This window comes from Mercenaria mercenaria, chromosome 1 (genome assembly GCF_021730395.1).
Source record: "Mercenaria mercenaria strain notata chromosome 1, MADL_Memer_1, whole genome shotgun sequence".
NCBI classification, from domain to species: domain Eukaryota; kingdom Metazoa; phylum Mollusca; class Bivalvia; order Venerida; family Veneridae; genus Mercenaria; species Mercenaria mercenaria.
This window is the reverse complement of record NC_069361.1, coordinates 77,488,096-77,498,807: the sequence shown is the minus strand read 5'-3', so window position 1 is coordinate 77,498,807 and position 10,712 is coordinate 77,488,096. Positions and strand designations below refer to the sequence as shown.

General features: G+C 33.4%; 1 protein-coding gene across 1 annotated transcript; it reads right to left on the bottom strand.

The window, feature by feature from the left end:
• Window positions 1-1,898: 1,898 nt before the first annotated feature.
• On the bottom strand, window positions 1,899-9,305 carry LOC123545464 (ficolin-3-like). Its single transcript, XM_045331784.2, has 5 exons — window positions 8,655-9,305; window positions 7,299-7,429; window positions 6,628-6,724; window positions 5,435-5,638; window positions 1,899-3,195 (listed from the first exon to the last, which is right to left on the bottom strand). Exons 1-5 carry the CDS (start codon window positions 8,980-8,982, stop codon window positions 2,930-2,932), a joined length of 1,026 nt encoding a protein of 341 aa, XP_045187719.2. The 5' UTR covers window positions 8,983-9,305; the 3' UTR covers window positions 1,899-2,929.
• Window positions 9,306-10,712: the final 1,407 nt, after the last annotated feature.

Here is a 10,712-nt window from a genome sequence, read left to right as displayed (position 1 = left end):
ATGTGTTTACACACATCACATAAAAGCATACATATAATATATTTTTGTTTTCACCTTCAAGTACATCACAAAAAAAACACATAATTATTCTCACATTATATAAACAGCACTCAAAATATATCTATTTCTCACAAACATTAAAAAGAATTATATGGAATCATAACTTTGCTTTCTTTATAAGTTATCAGTTGCGTAGTATACAACAATTTTAAGTATTGCATCTATTGCCAACTGTATAGTTATACAGTATTGTCGAAAACTTACATGGTAGTAAGCTATAGATCAACAATATTGTTTCATTGCATAGTTAAACATGCGTTGCCATGTTTAGTTACAAGTGTACTGAAGTCCAGAAGTATCCGGCTTCCTTTTTTTTTTTACCTTACCGGGTTATTGCATTACGCTGTTCAACAATATTGCTACCTTGTCAAGTTTCTATCTGAATTAGTTAAAATACTATTTACAACATATGAAGAATTGCAGGATTACAAAACATAATTATAATACATACAAGAATGAGATGAAAACTTTCGGCATATTCTAGCATAAGCTGTTGTTCTTGTAACTTTTCGAGGAGTGTTATAACAGGAGAGAACACGTCTGTGAACAGATAGATTTTCGTGCTCACGTGCTGTGAAAACATCATGTATATATACCCATTTTATAAATACCAGCTGAATAAAGATCCACGGTGATTCATCCTTTGTATTCATAAAAACATGATGACTGCATTTCCAACAAAATCCCCATTAACCCACATACTTACTCATATACATTTAAAATATTGCATTTGTTTTTAAAATTCCAGCCTTATTCAGATCAATGAATTAGAATATCCTAATTATCCCATTAATCATCCTTATTCAGACATTATCTAAGAATATTCTAATTATCTCAATGATAAGCCTTATTCAGACAAATAAATTAGAATAACCTAATTATCCCATGAACGAGCCATATTCAGACAAATAAATTATAATATTCTAATTATCCCACTGATGAGCCATATTCATACAAATAAATTAGAATTTTCTAATTATCCTATTGACCAGCCTTATTCAGACCAATATTCCTTTAATATCGCATGCACAACAATTTATGCTAGCACTCTCTGGGACATAATACAATTTGTACAGAATTGCACAAAAAAAAAGAAAAATGTGAGTGAAAAGGAGTGACGCTAATATAACAATTAACAAAAACACATATTACTACATCAATCATAGCCTGGCTCCCTGGATGCATGGTTATTTTATATAAATACTGGAAACATTTTATAAGAAAATTTAAAGCCTCTAAAATACCACAATCTGATGGCTAAACCATATGTTTGGAGCCAGGGGCAATAAAAATGTCAATGTAGAAATAACCTGCTGGAGTAACTTCCCTCTTAATGAAGAAAACTGATACATGTAAATAGGAACAAACATAGGGACGGGAGCCAGTCTACATCAATCCGAACAATATGTTGTTTAATGACTGCTTCGATATTCTGGCTTGTTAAGGACGTACCGTTATATAGTTGCGTTGGCATGCGCAGATTACGTAACATTAATATGTCCGCCCAATGCGTGCCAACGTATCATGACGATATTTTATGTTTCGTTGTGTCAGGCGCGACAAAACGAAAGCAACGAAATGGGGCACGTGCCAATAAATACAATTTTCGTGTCGGTGCACGCAATAATACAAAATAAAATAATTCGGCGTGTTTAAGCTACAACGACATACTAAACTTTTGTTCTGTACGCTACTCGTGCTCATATTTGTTATTTTTATTTGAATATTTCACAACAGAAGTTTTTATTGATATTCAAACCAATAGTTTGAATTTAAAGTAATTTTTTGTTAGGTGTTTTTTTTTTTGTTGTTTTTTTTTTTGGGGGGGGGGGGGGGGTTTGAAAAAAATCTCGAAAGAGCAAGGATATCATTCTCTTTAAAAATTATTTGGGGAAAAAAGCGCACAGCGTCTGAAACTGAATAAGAATGCGGACCGGAACGCGACACTTGACAGAACGAAATTGTAGCAAATGTCTGGTGCGAGCGCCATCACTAACTTATCATAAATAACTTTATTTCGTCTTATTGGCGTGCGGCTGTTATTGGTGACATTTGAACTAATCTAGTCTTTTGCACACTTTTTGATGATTTGCTGTTACTGGTTTTAACAGAACATATTAATCTCACTTTCATGGTCACAATTATTGTCAATGTAAGGTACATTTCCTGAAAAAAGTATGGCTCTTGAAAATGTACTATGACCTAACAATAACGCTTTATTGAAGTAAGTTCTATGACCTATGGAGACTTACTTCAAGTTACGTATAATAAAAGTGCATTATGACCTGCAGATAAAACTTTATAGATATGATAACGAAAACAAATGTATCGAGATACCTTAGAATAAAAAAAAACACACTTTCACATTATACTACAATTGCATGCTGTAAATCGCAAATTTATACATGTATATAAAATAACCTTACATTATACATATGAAGTAAACAAAAACCATACATGATCTGAGCCGTGCCATGAGAAAACCAACATAGTGGGTTTGCGACCAGCATGGATCCAGACCAGCCTGCTCATCCGCGCAGTCCGGGCAGGATCCATGCAGTTCACTTTTAAAGCCTACTGCAATTAGAGAAACCGTTAGCGAACAGCATGGATCCTGACCAGACTGCGCGGATGCGCAGGCTGGTCTGGATACTTGATGGTCGCAAAGCCACTATGTTGGGTTTCCCATGGCACGGCTCATCTATATAACTGAGGAGTACCATTTTCACAATTTCAATGCTACTCCTGTATCTTAAATGGCAAAACTATAACTAAAAGCAACACTGACTTGCAACTGGTATAATTAACACAGAGTGGCGCCGATTCCTTGTCATGTTTTTTTTTCTTCATTTGTGTGCCTTTTGACTTTTCATACACGTCTAATCAACATTCGAGATGACTTCAATGATTCATCTTTCGCAAATCCGAAATGATAGTGACCTGTCAGTCCGGAGACCCCATCGTTACATCTGGTTCCCGGTCGGCAATACTTCCCGTTAAGATTCACGCCCGAACCGACGGCATACCACCACGCACCGTGGTGTTCTACGGCATAGTTTCTTCTTTCGTCAGAATCTTTGTCTCTGTCATAGGTTGAGAAAGGCCATCCAGCAGTGGATGCAAAAGAAAATGCTTCTGAAATATTGTATAAAAGCAAAACTTGTTTTTCAATAAAAACTATAGCAAAGAGTCCATAAGGTAAAACAAGAAATATCTTTAAAAATGATGGTCGGCGAATTGTAATAAGGAAAGAAGTTTATAAATTTTTCATCTAACATTCATCTTTCATCGAACATTTTTCAAATTGCAAAACTAAACACCGCACTTTAACAATTTAGATGGTTCTCTTTTAATTTTTCGCAAAGGTTTCGTAGGGTTGCAATTTTGTTTCGTTTATCCTTAGACGAATAATTACAGCAGTAGTTCGATGAAGATTCATGAAGCGGTTCATGAGAAGAGGTCATTAAACGTGTTTATATTTTTAGCTAAATTGGTCCCTATCCCCATTTGTAACAAAATAGCAGGAGACCTTACGATATTGTTACACATCGAGTTTGATAAAAGTCCATTACATTTTAGTGGTTAATGCGAAGAAAGGCATATCTACTTTTAGCTATAGTGGTCCCTAATAGGGTCCAAGTTCCTATATAAATAAATTTGGAAGAGGACCTTATAATGATTTCTGTTTCGTAAGCAAATTTTGACCGCATAAGCAAAGTTTGACCGTAGTTATATCACATAGATAAACTGTATGCAACGTGCCTTTATTTCAGTGTAAAATGAAATTCAGTCATTATATAGCATATATATAATGAAACAGATTTCAACTGAGTTCAATACTTGCATACAATACTAAAAAAAAATATTCTTATATAACAAATCAGTTAAATAATTTGTAACAAATATATCAAAGCAAACAAGTACTCATTTTAATATGCAAACTGAATAAGTCACAAAAGCAAGAAACCTTTTCATATACAGACGACAACTGTAACAAGGAAAATCTTTTAAAAAGCACTTCTCTACATAAAAGACTCTTATCACACCCTTATTCATGTGATACGCAGACCGTATTCAGCTCTTTCTTTAATTTGATATATGTTGGTATTTGAACAGGTTTTTATCATATTTATTAAACTTACTTATTATTTTGAGATATATCAATATTCTTGCTAAATATACTGAGCCAAAGTTAGCTTTAAAACTGTGAGCAGCGTCGTTTAGGATAAACGCTTTGTCTACATTTCACTCAGCGTAGCACAGTCAACAGAGTGAAAGAAATTGACACTCTCGTCCAATCAGGCAGAGTGTTGCATAAATCTTCCGTTTTGATAAATTATCTATAATGCGTTATCAAGTAGTTTGATTGGCAAACTGAAGTCACGTGGCATAGGAAAACGAAAACGAATTTAGACGGCGTCGCCGAAAAATACCAAGAAAAGTTAATTTTTGTCACGACCAATGCAAAATGTATAGCGTCCTACATACATCTTTAAAGGAGATACGTAACGTTCACCAGATATACATTTAGCATATCGATTTAAGAATTTGTATCAAAACGTTTTATATTTTATTGTAAACATATAATACTATAATACAATTTCCAAATTTTAACTGAGATTTTTGAGATTCCGTGCTGAAGGTCACTTCTTAGCACGAAGATTTCTTCACAAGTTTGTAGCAATGAATTGTGTATTATATTAAAAGTATGGTCAAATGAACAGCGCTCGATCGGCCAACATTTATTTGCATACGTTACAGGGTCAAATAAGATACAGGGTCAAATAAGATACTATTTTCTGCATCGACCCTCGTATTTCACCATACGTGGCTCCTAGAAAGCATCAATTATGACGAGCTTTTGCTTTTCATTAAGTGACGATTTAAACATTTTCAAAAGTACTTCTCAACTGTAAAACAATGTGAATAAAAGACAAAAACAAATCTTAATTATTTGATATGAATAATTGTAAAGGATTTCCAATTAAATATGAAAATTAATAAAACCTATAAGAAGTATAGAACGCAACCGAGCAAAATATTAACATACTAGGTTTTACAGAATCTGTACATTTCATCACCCCTCACCTCCTCTTGCACTCGTTTAAGCGGAAATATGTTATAAACTTAATTACATTAGATAGACTCCATGATCCTGAAGGACCAGAAAATTTCACAACATGAAATATGAATATGAAAAAAATAAATTTTGATCTAATATACCTTTAATCATATAGAGACTGTCTGCCAATATTACCGTTAGGCAAGGGCTGGTATTTCGACTTCAAATAATCAAACCATTTGTGTTTTTATCAGAAACGCTATGTGTTATATTATTATACTAATTACATTTAACTTCTTTGTTTAAACAAACCTGATAAAATGTTTGTGTGTAATGTCTGTTCAGTGTCCGTAGGTGCTGAAGCTGTATGCCTCTGGACGAATAGTGTATAATCTGCGCCATTTACAAGCTTGAAGTCCTTGTATGTTTCAAAGCCCTCTTCCCCGTTCTCCCTCGTCATTTCCAGCCGAATTTCTGTTGTACCTTGGCTAGCTATCTCTTGTATGTATTTCAGTCCTAGATATGAAAATATTCTTACAATTATACTTGTTTCATTGTTAACACTTCAAAATCATGAAACGTAATTTGAGGGTATATATGAGGTCTGTAAACAGTTTGAACCCACCAATAAATTCCAAGTTATTACAATCAATGCGGACAAGAACAATTTTACAATACTTTGCCTATTCATGTTTACAATTTGGTGTGTGCATCTTTTGGTGCGCAAACCTAACTCATTTAAACGAAATGTTTGATGTCGAAAATTGTACAAATGCAAAGTAAAACAATACATGAAGAACCAAGACTTAATTTAGTTATCCAGATTATAAAAGATGGAAATAATTGCTTAACTATCATAGTTCATTACCTGTCACTCTAAAATAAACAAAGATGCTATACAGGCGAAATGAGGGTGACGTACCACAAAAGTAACATTGACTACTTCTAGGATTTTAACGAAGCAATTATTTATGGCGCAAGTGTAAGAACTGTTGATGAACTAATCAAAAAGATAAGTCGGAAACGCTCTCTTTACGATAATAATTAAATAATAATTTAAAAACACATAAAAGAGGAAATGCACATAACGAATATTACATCAGGCGGAAAAACTAATTTCTATGCTATTTTTTTATTTTTTTGGGCCGGAATAGAATTGTAAACTACATGTAGTTTTCAATAGCAAAAAAAAAAGGAATGTACATACCGTATATAGTCTGAAAGCATTTTTTTCCATTAACATTTTACAAGAGCAAGTTAACAAGAAATATTGAATAATATACAAAGTTAAAAGACTTGTCGGACATCCAAAAACTTTTAAACTACAATGGCAACGTGGTATTGTACATCCTTATGAATAATTTCCAAATAAACTAAATGAAGTATGCACATTCCTTCCCCAACACTGATTATTTCTTACCGTAGATGATCCTTTATAACTTTTGATGATACAAGATACATGTCGCATTTAGATCAAAGTATATTAGGTAACTGATTAGACATACCTAGCCAAAATTCACCGTTTGGTGAACCAAAGCCGTTTTCGTATTCGGAGAAGTTACGATAAAAGTCAGTTGTACCATCAATCCGGCGATGAAAGACCTGCAAATTTAAGAAGGAAGGGTAATGAATATGAAATAGACTTGATTTACAAGTACTACCAGTACTGTGTATATCTGAGGTTTAATGAATTTGTGCATATGCAAATGTAGTATAAGATAATTTGTTTGATGTCCTTTTACCTAAAGGTCTTAAAGCAAACATGAAATAAAATCATGTAAAGAAATGCAAAAGTATTAAATGATAAAATCAACTTTGTTTCAGAGTGATTCGAAACGAATATAATAACGATATATTTTCGTACGAAATTCCGTTGTCAACTAATAATAAAGTTTTAGAAACGAAAATATTTTAATGCATTAAACGACTACATATGAAGACATTTACCCGTTCTCCTTACTTGATGATTGAAAATGGATCGTTTTTATAATTTGCCTAAGCCTATAATTGTTCGAGCGTGCATTTATATAGATATTTATCATGTAATCATAATATTATGCAATTCAATATCTGTACATTGCACTATCCGCTTTTTTTGTGGAATAATGAAAACGAATGAAAATAGCAAAGACTGCTTATTTCCTAACCAACTCATTTTACATATAAATGGACTTACAGTCCAGCCACCACCTTCTGTGTTCATATCACAGAAGACTGTTATTATTTTCTTTGACATCCATAAACCTATTTCGTATAGACCATTTGGTACTGCGCGACGACTCTCCAAAATGTGTTTGCAGTCGGTTTCTGAAATGGATGGAAACATTTTCTGCTGTTTTGGACTGAATATGGTTTACATAGTAAAATGGTTAGACTGGCATCAGTCGTTAGAGTCATTAAATGTAAAGCACTTGGCCATAAAATCAATTCTCTTTGATAGCACTTTCTGAAAAAAATTACAATATCTCTAATGAGCCTAGAGAGAAAATGGTTTTCTTAGAAAATATTAGTGTCAATATGAAGAAATAATAAACTTTATTACTTTGTAAGTCTATAAAATGGCTTACCGTGCAAATTGCTAAACATTAAATTACAAATAGTACTTATCGGTCTTTTTGAATTATAAAACGTACAAAATATTATTGTCAAGTGAGTGTAGTTTCAGTGCTACTGAAATATTCACAGATATTATGCAACTGCAAAAGTTTTGTATTCTGTCTAATTATAAGAAACAACATAGACAAAAATAGTCCTTCATTTCCTTCGATACTATAGGCAATGAAGACAATATACTCTAAATATTTCAATTATTGGCATGATAAATAATAAATCTGAAAAAAAACTCGTTGAACTGAATTTATTTGTGTTGTTGACCGTGCAATATCGCAACATAATAAGTGGATAAAGCACACGTATATATTTGATTATGTTATTTCTGTTTCACTCGGGGTGTTGAATTTTTCAGGAGGCTATCTAGCTGGCTTACGGAAGGCTGTTGGTTCTACCCAGATGCCCGTAATGCATGGAGGAGCACCTAGGTTCTTCCTCCACCATCAAAGCTGGAAAGTCGCCATATGACCTATAATTGTGTCGTCGAGGCTACGTTAAAACCGAGTATTTTACGTTCTCGTATAGAGAAAATATTTTTTGTGTGATTATTTGGTTAATTTGATACAAAAGCATATTGAAATAAGCGTAATTCATTTTTTCTCATGACCTTATACTCCACACAAATAGGAATTAATGGGGAAAAAATCTCATAACTTGTGTCTCTACATGCAGACACAGAAGTATTATATATATGAATATGTTATATGGTAATTACCATATAGAATGTAATAGTAAGAACAGATAAAACGGTTAATATACTAAACCGTACCTAGCCCTTAAACACAGAGAAAGGATTAAAAACAAACATAGCATACATTTTAGGTAATTATTTGCTTTTGAAATTTATTTAATAGTCCTTGCTTTACTTCATACTCTATCTAATTATATTGAAATTAAAGTATATCAAATTTATAATACTAACCGTATTCAGATGTGTAAGACATTGAACCAGGGAGTGTTTCGTAATTGTCGGTCGGACTCAGTTGATGACCACATCCGATGCACTTGTGGGAATTCGGTTGGTAGAATATTTTCGCACAAATGCTATTCAGGTAACATAGTCTGCCGCACTCAACAGGATCAACGTTGTCAATTTCAAAGATTGTTTCATTTGGTACGCACTTGTATCCTTCTAACCGGAAGTCATGGTGGTATTTTTTGAAGCTTATATCGATAGATGAAATGAAAGTCATGACTTCGATGAAAGTCAAGATACACATAACCAATATATTCCTACTGGTGTAATCCATTTCAACTAGTAGAGGTATTTAAGTATAACAATTTAAAAGTTAGATGTCATTTCCTAAAGAATATTCTTCTCTATATCTCAGACGACAAGAACTGCTACGGATACGGAGTTTCATATGGTTATGTCACTTCACTTTAAACTTCTGAATTAATAAATAATGTGCTTCACATGAAGCTACCGTCTGAGGGCTGTTCCAATGTGTTTGCAAGTCAAAACTTGCGTACAAATACATGCTTTGAAGCATACGAAAACTCTAGCGTTAATCTTTTTGATACATCATGTTTCTTGATAACAGCCTACAGCTGTTTGACAACAAGAACATATTATTTCTCAACTCATTATACCAATATTTCACAATATTTGATCAAGGTAACCTTGATGTAGTAAACTACTTACTATTTGACAGGTAATGAAAAAAAATCTTAATATTTGGCCAGTTTTAACTTCCTGCTTGGTTAATTTGTGTCACACCAAAAAAGAATTAAAATGGTAGATCTAAGTCTAGGTCAGTTGATTTATAATGCCTGAGGATGGCGGACGTGTTTATTTCCATAACATGTATTTATAGTATAAACAAAGTATCAAATGATAAATCAGAAAGATCAAATTACTGTTTAGTAAAATACATGTTATCAGAGCAATGAGACAAAGATGGACCACAAAAACACAATGTTAAATCAGAAATGTCAAAAATACACGATATCAAAGTTGGAAAACAAATGCCATAATAATAACTCAGAAATGTCAAATTCAATGGACAAAAATACAGTATGCCAGTACTCTTGAACATGTATATCCTTATTATGGATCCGTACAAAATGCCTTAAATTAACTATAGGACGAAACAAAAAAGTGATTCCGAATATTTCGAATGTTAATATAAAGATCATAATTATTCTAGAATCCGTTTCTGCTTGTTTTTGTTGTTTAAAAAAGTAGTCCTCATTTGCTCACACGCTCACACAATACCAAGATTATAAAAATAAATATAGCATTATTTTTACACGTCCAGAATATTTGTGTGATGCGTTCATATGGAAATAGAAGGAAAACTCAAACGAAGCGAGGTTGAAACTTGGTAGCTGATTTAGAGCTATTGCCAGTTGCTCAAGCACTAGCTAAAACGCGAGTCATAATACGGGCTTCGTGGACTAGCGTGTTACTACATAACGCAAAAGATGAACATAGTCAACGACGTTCTTTGTAGTATTTTAGCTTACCTGTCACGTAGTGTTGTGATCGCCCTTCGTCCGTCGTCCGTCCGTCCACAATTTCTTGTGAACAATATAGAGGCCACATTTTGCAACCAATTTTAATCAAACTTGCACACAAATTGTATTGGCATGATATCTCGGTTCCTTTTGAAAACTGGCCGGATCCCATTATAGATTCCAGTGTTATGGCCCCTTCATGAAACTTGGTCAGAATGTTTATCTCCAAGGCCAAGTTTAACAGGTGAGCGATATAGGGTCATCATGACCCTCTTGTTTCAGTTGTTTCAACGTTACGCTGTAAAAGAAAAGTAATCATGGGATAGTCCTGGAATCGTTATAGAAATTGCACATATATCACAATCATTAGGCAATACGTTGGCATTTGTTCGTGTACACCACTCTGTTAGATGCTATTCGTTTTTATGCCCCTCCCCCACCACCATTGATAATAGGAGGCTTGGGGGTCATTGTACAAATTCATTGCAAAGAGGGTAAATATTAAGGCAAGTTTTACAAA